General features: G+C 37.6%; 1 protein-coding gene across 1 annotated transcript; it reads left to right on the top strand.

Annotated features, from left to right (window-relative positions):
• Positions 1-666: 666 nt before the first annotated feature.
• Positions 667-8,423, top strand: LOC112181876 (disease resistance protein RPV1-like). Its single transcript, XM_024320274.2, has 9 exons — positions 667-1,355; positions 1,682-2,777; positions 2,945-3,220; positions 3,313-4,401; positions 4,497-5,299; positions 6,906-7,055; positions 7,282-7,381; positions 7,918-7,989; positions 8,100-8,423. The coding sequence occupies exons 1-5, from the start codon at positions 856-858 to the stop codon at positions 5,115-5,117; spliced, it is 3,582 nt and encodes a 1,193-aa protein (XP_024176042.2). The 5' UTR covers positions 667-855; the 3' UTR covers positions 5,118-5,299; positions 6,906-7,055; positions 7,282-7,381; positions 7,918-7,989; positions 8,100-8,423.
• The last annotated feature ends 5,611 nt before the right edge of the window (positions 8,424-14,034 follow it).

Genomic DNA, 14,034 nt, shown 5'->3' with positions numbered 1-14,034 from the left:
ATCGACGTCATTGTGATGTAGTGGTGGATGAGCCGGCTGCCGGAGAGCCAATAGACAGCAGAAGCAGCTGAGCAGCAGCTATCTGGGGCTTTGCCCTATTGGTTTGGGCTTGGGCCTTCAGGTTTGGGCTCAAATCTGTGGGCTTAGAAGGAGGGTGTCTTGCCACCCTCATTGCTTACTTAGTGATGGGCGTGGGCCTGGCCTGAGAGGTGGACATTCTTAGGCGTTAGGTCGATGTATAGTCGAGGACCAATCATTTTCGGATCAAGACTGCTACGGAAGTTGATAATTATTTGGAATAAAATTAACGTTCATTCAAGTAGTTTATGAATAAGGATGTGTTCTTATTTGTTTGCTAGGAAATGACTCTCTGTTGGTACCACAATTGCACGCCTATCTACTGCGGACGTTAATAAATGATTTTGCCCTAGAAGACACGGAGTTTCTTTGTTTGTAAGTTCGCTAATTCTAGCGGATATTTTGTTGTAAGTGCAGCTAGACTCTTACCTATTGATTGTTTGCTGGCTAGATTCTAAATATATCAATTTTTATTTAAAAAAAAATATATAGCGTGAACAAAAAAAAAATAGTTAGGGCAACACTTCTCAGAATTGGAATCTCATAAAAAAAAAAAAGATTTTTCTAGATTAATTTACAAGTTTTCGAAATTGAGTGTCACTGTTTCGGAATCTTATCAGTAAATTCTGCAAATTGTCACTGTTTCTGTTTGAGTCTCCGTTTGAATAAAGTAGAATGTGAGGCCTTTGAGCTGGAGAGTGGAGTCAAGTCCGGCCATTGACTAGAAAGAGAATATTTCCGTCAACAACAGACGACTCTGATTCAATTCCGAAGGAGATGGCGTCAACATCTTCTCGTCGTCAATGGAAATACGATGCGTTTTTAAGTTTCAGGGGGGAAGATACGCGCCTAAGTTTTACCGATTCTCTGTATTCTGCACTAAATCAGAGAGGAATTCTCACCTTTCTGGATGACCGAGAGCTTGAGAGAGGAAAATCCATTAAGCCTGAACTTTTAGCTGCAATTGAGGAGTCTAGATCTGCGATTGTCATTCTCTCACTCAACTATGCTTCTTCGACATGGTGCTTGGATGAACTCGTCAAGATTATTCAGTGCATGAAAGAGATGGGCCAACAAGTCCTCCCCGTCTTCTTCTGGGTGGATCCTTCTGATGTGCGGCACCAAAGGGGAAGTTTTGAGCTCAAAAGGAAACACCAAGTAGATGTAGAAGTAAGGGAGCATGAAGAAGTTTATGGCAAGAAGGACAGACTAAATGCGTGGAGAGCTGCTTTGACAGAGGTCGCCGATATTTCTGGCTGGCATCCCAAGAATTATGTGTAAGTCTCCTTCCTTCATACTACTTATACCCAAAGACTAATATGTTTCCTTGCTAAAGTAGATATAGATATTCAATCCCATCCTTTTGAGAGCAGGATAATCTCTTATTTTTAAATTGATCTATTCTTTATCATTTAAATTGGATTTGGATTAGCATTTTGATTTTTCTCGTTGAGGGATGGACACGAATGGAGAGTAATGAACATCCAGTAAATTTGAGAGACTCGATTACCATTTTGCATTTACTTAATCTTGCCAAATGCTAATATTGTTTTTGCCGCTTGTGTTACATTGCTAACTCACAATTTTATCTAAATTTTCTCAGATATCAAACACAACTAATTGAGGAAATTGTTAGTCATATACTAAAGAAGTCCGTGTATACATCTTCAAGTGTTGACAAGGGCTTCATAGGAATGGATTCCCGCATTCATGATTTATTAAGCAATTACATATGTCCACACCTTTGTGGGGTGCGTTTTATAGGGATCCATGGCATGCGGGGCATAGGTAAGACAACACTTGCTCGAGCTATCTATGATGAAATTTGTCAGGATTTTGACCGAAGCTGCTTTCTTTCTAATGTTAGAGAAATGTCTAAAAACAATGGCCTAGTTTCTCTACAAGAAAAACTTCTTTCCAAAATCCTGATGGCAGAAATTAAAAATATAGAGGATGAATACACAGGAGCCGCTATGATAGAAAGGCGGTTGTGTAGAATAAAGGTGCTTGTTGTTATTGATGATGTGGATCAGTTGACACAACTAGAGAAATTGGCTAGAAGTCGCAACTGGTTTGGTCCAGGGAGTAGAATCATCATAACCACCACAGATATTCACTTGTTAAAGGCACATGGTGTTGATTCTAAATACAAGGCTAACGGGTTAAATTATGATGAAGCACTTCAACTTTTGAGTTTGAAGGCTTTTAAGAAATTTAACCCACCAGAAGATTATTTGCATCTGTGCTACGATATTTTAGGGAAGGCTCAGGGACTTCCGTTGGCTCTGGTGGTTTTAGGGTCTTTTCTATTTGATAGAAGTGCTGATGAATGGGAAAGTGCAATACGTAGGCTAAAGAACACACCTGATAAATGCATTATTGACGTGCTTCGAATTAGTCTTGATGGACTGAATAAGGAAGAGAAAGAAATATTCCTACATATTGCTTGCTTTTACAAAGGGAAGGATAAGGATCGTGTGACACAAATACTAGGCTATTGCCAGCTAAACCCTGTCATTGGTTTAAGTGTTCTTGCTGATAAATCTCTCATAACTATCTCCAACAACGAACTGTCGATGCATGATTTGCTACAAGAAATGGGCTGGGAAATTGTTCGTGAAGAGTCTCCTGAAGAGCCAGGCAAACGTAGTAGATTATGGTTTCATAAAGAGATCAACAATATGCTGAAGAAAAATAAGGTAAGAGTTTGATAATGAATAAAAAGATAAGCACATTATTATTTATGTTCTGCACTTCAATTATTGTGTAGAAAAAAAAAAAGAGGCAGATTTACTTGTAATCTGCTTAGGTCTTGGTATTCTTTGTGTTGCGCACTTAAGTCATTATTCTTGTTTTTCATTATCAGGGCACAGGTTCAATCAAAGGCATGGTAATGGAGTTGACTAAATTACAAGTGGCTCATTGGAAGCCAGAAGCCTTTTCAAATTTGTCTCAACTTAGTCTTCTCCATATTTGTAATGTGGACCTTCCCGAAGGCCTCACTTGTCTTTCTAATTCGTTGAAACTGCTCGAATGGACTGGGTATCCCTTAAGATCTCTCCCAGAAAATTTTGAAGCAGATGAACTTATTGAACTTAACCTGTGCCACAGCAACATTGAACAGCTTTGGAAGGGAACAAAGGTATGGCTATTAGTTAATAGTCTTCTTGTTTATCTGTATGAAGCAAATTGTCCTTTCTGTGTGGTGGCTCACTATTTCGATTTTATGAGCAGAATTTTGACGAGTTGAAGTTCATCAAACTCTGCCATTCTAAAAACATTTCGGAGACCCCAGACCTCACAGGCGTTCAGAATCTTGAGAGTTTAGATCTACAAGGGTGTGAGAATTTGGTAAGAATCCATCAATCCCTTGGATTTCTCGAAAAGCTTATTGTCCTGAATCTTAAAGACTGCAAAAGTCTCGAGAGTCTGCCAAGTAGAATTGAAATGGAATCTCTTGAAACATTAATTCTTTCCAACTGCTCAAAAGTTAAGAAGATTCCCGAGTTTGTTGGAAATATGGAACGTTTGTCGGTGCTTTATCTTGATGAGACTGCCATTGAGGAACTGCCTGTGTCAATTGAACAGCTGAGCGGCCTTGTGTCATTGAATCTGAGCAACTGCAGAAATCTTGCCCGTCTTCCGAGTACCATCAATAAATTGAAGTCTATTAAAGATCTTAATCTTTCTGGATGCTCGAAACTCGGCAATCATCAGGTAAATGTGCGGGAGATGGACTGTTTTGAGGAAAATGATGTGAATAGTGGGTCTGCAATAGAAATGTCAACTACCCACGATCTCATAAACTATGTGAGAGGTTCAACCTTTCATGGATGTGAAGTTGTTTGGGGATCTTCAAATAAGTTCTTGTCTTCTAGATTGGTGCAAAAAGTGAATACAGAGCCAGTGAGTTGCCGCTTGCCTATATCTGGTCTCTGTAATTTAACATATCTGAACCTGAGTAATTGCAATCTTGGTGAAGGAGAATTTGCCATCGAATTTGGTAACTTTCCCTTTTTGGTGACCTTGAATCTAAGTGGAAACAATTTTGTTCGTCTTCCTTCAGGCATTGGTTTGCTTTCTAAGCTTGAGAAACTTAAGTTGGAGAATTGCAAGAGACTTCAGGAGTTGTCAGACCTTCCATCAAATAGTATGCTAGATTTAAGGGCAGATGGTTGTACTTCACTGAAATACTTGTTTGATGCATCAAATTTGAACAGATTAAACAAATCATATTTCAATTTCATCAATTGCTTCAATCTAAATGGCAATCAAGGAAGCAATAACATAGCATTCGAAATGCTGAAGACATTCATGTCTCAGGTACTCCCTCTCTAAGTGTGCCCGCGCGCGTGTATGCGTTTCTGCTCATATACTTATAGACATTAATCACTAACAGCCTATCTTTTCTTGCACAGGGAATCTTTAATAACAGGGAAACTTTTCAAATTGTAATTCCTGGAAGTAATATTCCTGAGTGGTTCAGCCATCGGAGTGTTCGTTGTTACTTAAGTGTATCTCTACCTGCACATTGGAATAACAGTCGGTTTTTGGGATTTGCTTTGTGTGCTGTTTTTGTACTCCATGAGCACCATGGAGTGGATGAGCCTTATATAGATGAATTCGAGACTTTTAATGCAACACATCATCTTGTATGTTGCCTGAAGCTCGATGGAAGAGAGTTGGAAGTATATGGCAGACAGCCTGCATTTCGCTTTAGTGAGGAATTTTGCCAGGTTGATTTAGATCACCTGTGGCTATTCTATGTATCTCGTGATAAATACTTTGGTACAGAGTGGTGGCATAACAGTTGCAGTCGATTTGAGTTCTTATTTGAAACCAGAGGGCCGGGTCTGAAGGTGAAGGAGTGTGGAGTCCGTCTGATATATGAGGAAGATGTGCAAGAGTTGAACCAAACAACCACTCAATCAAGCAGTGGGATGTCTCCTTATGAGGATTTATTGATTGGTTTTGACATTCCAGTTGGAGGGGAAACCAGTGGCACTGGTAGCAGAACTTGCACGCTTGAAGAATTGTAGGACTGGCAGAAATATAGGGGATCCACCACTGGCCACTCTGAAAGACCACAATTAAGGACTTTCTGATTCCATGGTTTGAAATGAGTTGCAGATCATGAATGGTCAATGCCTCCTCTTCTCTCATTTGAATTTCTGCAGTAATTACTTTCTGGAGCTCTCTTGCTTTCATCTTTTACATTTAGGTGAGTCTTGATCACTCTAGTTTTGATATTATGGCTAGTTATTAGTGGACTCCCCAAGTTATTTCCAAATGACACTATAATCTTGCTTGCATAACCGATATTATTGAAGTAGTTTTACAAGAAACTGAATTGCCTCTCTGTAGTTGTTTGATAGGAAAAGCATATAAGCTTCTCATATTGATTATAGTCTATAAGCTATATTCATGTAGAATGGTGTGCAGTTACAGAGACTTTTAAGTAACCTTGCATTGCATTCTTAGCAATTTGTATGAAATTATGTAGCTCCCCTTGAAAATGATGACCTTATACAGTAAACCGACAAAATGTATGGATGCTAAATTTTCTTTGGAAGTCCATCCTTGTACCATTGGACACATTTTTTGCAATTTGCTGGTTAGCCATTGTTTCTAGAGTCCATAAGAATGCATTGATTGCACCAACTGCCTGGTGTGTGGATCTAAATAACAAATGGAATTGCATTTTTCTGAATAAAATGTGTATCTCTGGTCCATCTAAAATAGCAGGCTCAGGGAAAATAGAAAGAACTGTTCTATACTGGCTTTGTTAATTTACTCTCATGCATTGTTGGCCTTTGCCTGTTCATATATTTTTCGTCACAAATTTTTTTTTGATTTTTTCCTTCGTCTGTAAATATGCATTATGTTGTAGTGATCTTTCTGGCAATAAGGATTTTCACATGCCAGGTTGATTGCATAAGTCTTTTCTTCATGCTCTCTGCAAGTTCAAGGTATTCCATTTGATATAGATAGCGAGGGTTGAGGTAGTACTTGTGTATAAAGGTTACTTCAACTTTCCTTGAGTAGTGCAAATTCATGTGGACTTGATCAGCTTACTTTCCTCTTTATGCTTTCACTAATGATACTTGAATTCATCAAGGAGGAAAATGGTTTGATGGTGGTTTTAACTAAAGTTGGCTTGAAAGTGGAATTAACTGCTAGAAGTTTATAAAAGTTACCTGCCACATGGTCCAGTCTGTATCTTTGACATCTTTTGGCTGGACATAATGTGTGTATTGCTTAACATCTTCCTCATCAGTTTGCCTGAAGTTCTGTTTGGATGTAATGTACTATTTTGATGGGATGTACGTACTTTTCGTTTTGGTTTCGTTTTGTTCTTTTTTCAGTTATGTTCTACATAATATTGAAGTATTTGAGAGAGATTGTAAAATAAAAACAAATAAATTTGAGGTTAAAATAAATGCTCAGCTTAGATGAGTCTCTGTGCTACAAGCATGAGAAATAGAAACAGAGGAAATGATGAGGATAAGAGGAACCAAAAAAAAAAAAAACATTAAACTGGCATCAAAATTCCTGGTTAAGATTTCTAAATTAAGCAATGGTGTTCATTACATTGTCTTGTGAGTGCATAATCAATTGCTATCTTGTTAGATTGTCAACCAATTGTTCAGATTCATCTGTCATTTCATGGTAATATAATGCACATATTTATTGTTTTTGCAAGATGAGTTGGTCCCAGTTATACTGGGTCTCATCTTCCCATACTTGAAGAATATAAGTTGTTGATGACTTGCAATAAAAAGAAAGAATATTTTACATTCTTCTGCTTTCTTGCTTTTATTTTGCAGGCTCTTGACATTAGTCCTCCGGAGCAACATTCTCTTCCAGAGCTGCATTCTCCTCGAGAACAGCAACAAATTCACTTGGATCTCTTTTCTTCAGATTATGATGGGAGCCTTCTAGATGGTTTTTCAGATCTCGATAGCTCTGATGATGAGGTAGTTCATGTCTTGAATACTGTAGATGCCATTGGCCCTTTTTGATAAGAATCTCTATCCTCCATGCCTCATGATATTATATTGTTTTGCAATATTGATGGAACTTCCTCATCATTCTATAGGCTAGTACATCAATTTACGTGGGATTATTGGTTCATGGCAATGGCACTTTACTTGCATGTTACATATGTGGACTTCACAGAAAATTAATCAACTATTTTTGCAGGTAACCATCGATCCTAGATCTGAGGCGGAGACAAAACTCATGTCCTTGGCTAAAATGGGGTACAATGAATTGGAGGCTTCAATGGCGATAGAAAGATGCGGTATAACCTTATTTTCTTTGAGAATTCTCATGTACAGATTTATCTCTATGCTTTAATTCTTTTTGATATTCTGTAAACTGCTATTTACTTGCTTTAGGTGTATGCATATCTTTAGCTCCAAACCAAACTCCAGAAGTATAACTACAACAATTTCATTTAGGTTCTAACACTCTAATTTCATCTTCAACGCATCCAAAAAATATATTGGTTCCTTTCTGGGTAGTCAGGAATCAGGATCACAATCGTGTAACTGGAACTGTATACCAGGAGAATCTCGTGGACTAGGCTACAATGTTTTTCATAGCATAAAGAAGGCCAGTGATTTTGGGGCCACAAAACTCCTTCCTGATATTATCTGTTGTTTAATAGGAATTCCAACTAGGTTTACTAGTTTATTTGACTTGGACAATAATCCACTTTCTGCTAGTTCAGTCAGTTGGTGATGCCATCCATCCTCAGTCTCTTTTTCAATTCTATATATGTTGTTACCTGTCTCTGTCTACTTACTCCTGTTTTTTCTCATTCAAACATTGCAGGTATTAGCTCGTCACTTGTTGGTCTGACTGATTTCAAAGGCAGAAGATGCCCATCTTCCCCTTGAAGAGATGGTATTGTTTGTCCTTCTTGCTGATATTCAATGTTAATTTCTGGACTAAGAATCAGTTTATCTACACATTCCATGTCTGGTAGATTTTGACTGCTGGTTCAACTTTTACAGTGTACACGTCTGCAGAGTGAGTATCCTGAGAAAAATAAAAGGAAACTTTGTGAATCTTCATTGCTGAAAAGGAAAAGGATTATGGGACATGGAAACCAGATCATAGGGGAAGATGGTGGTGCAATTCATCTCCCAAATTCAATGATTGGGTTTGAAAATCCAGCTGATCTTTGTCAAAGTATAGATCATATTGGTACTAACTCTTCTTTTATCACACTCTTGGTGCTACCTGTATCACCATATCTATTGTTTACCAGCAACTCAATTCTTGTCATGAAGAGACAATTATGCCCATAGTCTTTTGGAGAAATTCCTTTCGTCTTATGGACTGAGTAATGCTCAATTGTTCTAATTAATTTTTCTTGACCTCTTCTCATGTTCATTGTATTTATTCTAATATTCCAAAAATTATCTAATAATGCTTTTTGTCTAATAGATAGTGGTGCTGAATTTTTTGGGTATTGCACTTTAGGGAGCAGGCAGTTTTGAAAAAGATGAAAAATTTGCTTACTTCTAATTGGATGGTCGTAAGGCCTCGTGGTGGGAAACCCCACCTAAGTATTTTTCTTGCACAATACATGGCCAAGTCATGATACACACTTTACGAGATACAAAAACCAAAGTAATGAGTAGAAGACAAAACAAATTCTGCACATGTAGGGATAAAACTAAGGTTTGCATATATAGAGACAAAGACAAGTAGGCATTGTTGTAAAGACAGTCTTGCTTATTCACATGTTGCTGTAGAGATGGTCCTGCTCACATGGTGCCCTTCTCGTCATTTGAGGAAAAAATTGGCAGCATGGAGTTACGTACCCTCTTTTTTGCTGAGTTACTGATAATTCCCTCATTCCCTTGAGATAAAATCATTTACTTTGGAGTCTCACCACCGCTATCAGTGACACAAAAGATCATTTATACCCTAGTTAGGAGTAAGTTTTCTCGAGCCAATTTTGGGTTAGCCTCTAGAGGGCTATCTCAACTATGTGACCCGAGCCAATCCTAAATCTTAAGAGGCCTGGTATAAAAATTTAAACATATGATTGTGGCTTCAATTTGTTTGGAGAACAAAAAAATAAATAAATAAATAAATAAATAATTTACTATGAACCTAATATATTAGAAAATTACACATAAGTGATCTTTTAAAATTTTAATTAGTCATAAGCCACCTAATTTTTCTTGTACACATAAGACCACTTGCATCCACAAAATTATTTCATTCCTGGCAATTTTACCCTCCCACTTAAGAAACCCAATTCCATTAGCCTTACATCGATCACAAATCTCTCTCTCTCTCTCTCTCTCTCTCTCTCTCTACCTGATCATAGTCTCTTTCTTTCTCTTTCTCTCTGTGTCTCTCTTCGACCACAGATTTTCACATCTTTGGTCTCCCCTCCGATTCTGGTGACCACCAGCACAACGCTCTCTCTCCCTCTCTCTCCTCGATCACAGATCACGTCTTGGTCTCCACCTCCAATTTCGTAGACCACCAGCATGGTCCTTTCTCTCTCACACTTTCTCCTCGATCACAGATCTGCACAGTGGTGGCCTGATGGTGCTGGTCCACTCTAATTCCACTGCCTTATGTCGGTTGATGACCAGAAGGGCCAGCGGCCAGGAGCTCAAATTCAAAGCTGAATCGCTCTCCGGCGAGCGGCTAAGATCTGAAGCACTTGATGCTTTCAAAGCCACTCAACTCCTGGTCTCGGCCTCATCACAAGATAATAGAAAACCTTGATATGGTGGCTGAGATAACACAGGCCTCTACAACGCGTTGCAAAAGTCGTTGTCGCCAGCGGCAGAATTGTCCACGTTCATGTATAGCCTCAAATCTCGCTTCCGTTGCTCCAACTCCTCAGCAACAACATGGATGTGGTGCAAATACGATGGCAGAATCGTGCTGCTTTTCGACAACTTGTATTTGAAAATTTACACTCATTCAAAACCCAGAATTATGTATTGTTACAGTTTTTGGATTAGGTAGGAACTCATTTGTTGATATTTGTCATTCATTTTGATAGCTTTGGTTTGATTTTGGTAATTCCTATGGATTTTACGGTTTACTCTAGTGAATGATGCTCATGGATACAAGTTATGTTGATGGATTATGATATGTGCAATATATGCAATTTTGAGCATTGCAAGCCTTCGACATTGTAAATTTATAGTTGTTTTAATGTTTCATAGTAGTTTTTGTGTTGGTTGGTAGTATCTTTCTCAGTTGGTGATAGTAGTTTTGTTAGTATTTGGTAATACTTTTTTCAATCTTTGCGAACAGATTTTGTTTTGCATTACAGTAGCTTTTGGTGTTGGTAAGAGTAGCTTTTAGTGATGGTTAAAGTAGCTTTTGGTGTTGGTGAGAGTAACTTTTTTGATGTTGGTATGAGTAGTTTTTGTTGCTGGTGATAGTAGCTTTTGTTTCTGTTACAGTAGTTTTTGTTGCCGGTGACAATAACTTTTATTTCTTGTGACAGTAGCTTTCTAATGTTGGTGACAGTAGTTTTTATTGTTGGTGGGAGTAGCTTTTAGTGTTACTAAGAGTAGTTTTTGTGACCTCACCAGAAAACTTATCAGAGTAGCTTTTGTTGCTGGTGACAGTAATTTTTATTGTTGGTGGGAGTAGCTTTTAGTGTTAGTGACAATAGCTTTTGTTGCTGGTCACAGTAGCTTTTGTGACCTCACAGAAGGTTGCCGGAAATTTCATCAGAGTAGCTTTGTGACAGTAGCTTTTGTTACCTCGCCGGAGGTTGTTGGAAATCTCACTAGAGTAGGTTTTGGTATTAGTGACAATAGTTTTTGCGGTCGCCGAAGTTCGCAGGAGTTGGCTGGAGGTCGGCCAGAGACCCGTTGGAGTTGGCTGAAGACCTCGCCAGAGAAGAAAGAGAGAATGATTGTTGACTTTTTACTCTAGTGGCATTTATGTAAATATGTTGGTTTTTATATCCAAAATTTAACACCCTTTTTAATCTAGTGGCCTTATGAGGGAAAAAAAATAGTTGGTAGCCTTATGGCTAAAAAAATACTTAAATATGCGCTATAGACTTGCTCACTTAAGGGACTGTGAGGGACAAATGCATCTCAACCAGTTGTATTAAATATAAAAGCAGAAATTATAACAATTTAAAACTGTGCATTTATTTTCAGCCGTCAGATTCATTTGTCCCTCATAGTCCCTTAAAAACTGTCCCTTAGGTGAGCAGGCATTCTTACCTATATGTAATTAACCCAAAATATAATATATAAAACTAATTTGAAAGGGTTGGATGTAATAAAAGACAATTATATTCTTTTAATGAAAAAAAAAAGAAAAAATACTTTTTAGTCCTTGAACTTTTACCTAAAAAACACTTCAGTCCTTGGCTTTCTAATTTCACATGTTTAGTCCTTGTACTCTCAAATTTTGGACCAATAGGTCCATTCCGTTACTTCCGTCCAAAACCTCCGTTAAGTAGCTAAGGTGGCATTCATTCCACGCTAAAATGTCTATTATACCTTTTTTTTATTCTTTTTTTTTTTTTAAATTTATTATTTTCTCTTTTTTATTTTTATTTTTTGTTTATCTCTTCTCCTTCATTCCCTACGACCTCTTCTGTGGCGTCCCCTACATCGCCCTCCCCCATCGCCACTGGCATCAACACTTCAACCCCGGGCAGAACTCAAAACCCAAAACCCATTTCTACAAACCCCTCCCTCTCTCTCCAAAACCCAGAACCCATTTCCGCCCTCCCACATCTCCCTCTCTCTCCAAAACCCATGCGGCCGCCTCCGCCCCTGTCCCTACACTACTCATTCTCCGACTTTGCCATTCGCTACTCGTTCTCCAATCCCCTGGCCCACCAAATACTCCGCCACCATGAGGTTGCCTCAGCCTTGACCCCTAGATCGAGACCCACATCGTTTCCTCCGCTTGATCTAGTCACTTCTGCCAAGTGCTGGTTGCATTTGCCTCGTCCTCGCCAGCCAGTTGGAATTTGCTTTCTCGTCTTGCTGGTTGCATCTATGGCCACATCTTTACCATCATTCTCTACCGGAACCTGGAAATTTCTTTTCTCTGCTTGATTCTTGCTTGGCAGTAGAGCTTCAAGGCCAAGACCATGTATGCCAATCTCTCCCATGTGTGTTCGAGTTGAGTGGTCAAGTTTTGGTCTCGGTCAGAAGTTTGGTTTTTTTGTCAATTTTGGAATTAGATTTTTTTGTTTGTTGATTTTGGAAGTTTAATTTGAAAGTTTTGTTATGGCCATTGGAAAAGTGGGGAATTAAGGTTTTGGGCGGCGGCGCAGTGGCGTTGGTGATGGCGGTGGGGATTGGAGCATTGAGCTGTTTTGTCACGCCCCCAAATCCAAGGCCAATATTGTACTGAAATCTGGCTCGTGAATTTGTGACGTGAGTCAAAATAAATAAAATTTTCTTCTTGAATAAATCAACAGGAAATAAAATAAATTATATACATGTTTGAATAGTACTTTTATTAGAAAACAAAAAAAATCGTTAATATATTTTACATAACCAAAGTTAAGCAAAATTCGAATCAGTACAGGTGTTCACTAGAAATAGTAGTAGAAAAATATTATTTTATCTAGTAGGTTCATCCCGTTTCCCCAAGCATCTACTCAATACCTGAAAACAAGAAGGTGTAGCATCATGAGCAACACAAGCCCAGTAAGTACATATACCACAATCTTATATTAATTTGCCTTACAAAATGATGCAAATTGAATAACAAAGTAAAAATGATCGGCAGTCTTCTGTCAACGCACTTTGTAATAAATACTAATATCATCGTACCATCACCTTATTGAATCAACAAGTAATGCATCATTAATATGTGAAATAAACTTTAAGCAATACATGCTTGATCACAACCAACAAATATTGCAACATTAATAGGTGAAATAACATTAAAGCAACACATGCTTGATTCTCTTTTTACTAACACCTTCACATATTCAAAATATATCATAGATAGATATTTGATCAATTTCACTAACACCTTCACATATTCAAAATATATCATGGATAGATAATTGATCAATTTCACTAACACCTTCACATATTCAAAATATATCATGGATAGATATTTGATCAAAATAACATAAGTCTTTTTAGTGAATTTTCAGATTAACTGGTAACAATCACAAATCCACATGCTAGGGACCGACGTACTATTCCCAAAGCATGGGACAACCAGGTTGACTGGTATCAAATCATAAATCCACGTACTAGGGACCGACGTACTATTCCCAAAGTACGGGTAAGCCACAGCATACCAAGGACACAACCAAGACATGTATACTCAAAGTAAGCACCCTTCCTAAGAGTATAATAGTGCACTATCTGAAGGGACTAGGGCCCACAGCTTAACAACCACGAAGCATAACCACGAAGCACATTTACCAGTAATTCACTTAAGCACGGGGTTGTTGTAATCACCCGGCTTCATAATTATATTTTTCAGACATAATCAAATTCACAATATACAATCTTTATAAATTATAGATCGTAATATATGTATATGTACACACACATATAGATACATATACTTAGGAATAATCTCATATGAAAACATATATAACATAATTGTATATCACAAATAAGTAAATTCACTAGCAAACAACATAATTAAAAAGAAGCTTATACATAATTGAAATCAAGTAAAATAGATAATAATAAAGCACAAACATTAAATAAGTAACTATAAACAATTTAACAAAATTAAATTATAGTTAGTATAAACATTAAAAAGAAGCTTATACATAATTGAAATCAAGTAAAATAGGTAATAATAAAGCACAAGCATTAAATAAGTAACTATAAACAATTAAACAAAATTATATTATAGTTAGTATTTCAGTCCTTATGTCCAAATCCATTGAAGTTCATCAACCATGTTCATATTTCTCCAATTAGAGTCATCAAACTTCAAGATGTGTTA

Source organism: Rosa chinensis, chromosome 1, assembly GCF_002994745.2.
Source record: "Rosa chinensis cultivar Old Blush chromosome 1, RchiOBHm-V2, whole genome shotgun sequence".
Lineage (NCBI taxonomy): Eukaryota > Viridiplantae > Streptophyta > Magnoliopsida > Rosales > Rosaceae > Rosa > Rosa chinensis.
This window is presented reverse-complemented; position numbering and strand designations above follow the sequence as displayed.

Coding starts and splice junctions, on each gene's coding strand:
- LOC112181876 (XM_024320274.2), top strand. CDS start 856: ATGGCGTCAACATCTTCTCGTCGTCAATGGAAATACGATGCGTTTTTA. Junction 2,778..2,944: donor ATATGCTGAAGAAAAATAAG/GTAAGAGTTTGA, acceptor TTTCATTATCAG/GGCACAGGTTCAATCAAAGG. Junction 4,402..4,496: donor TGAAGACATTCATGTCTCAG/GTACTCCCTCTC, acceptor TTTCTTGCACAG/GGAATCTTTAATAACAGGGA.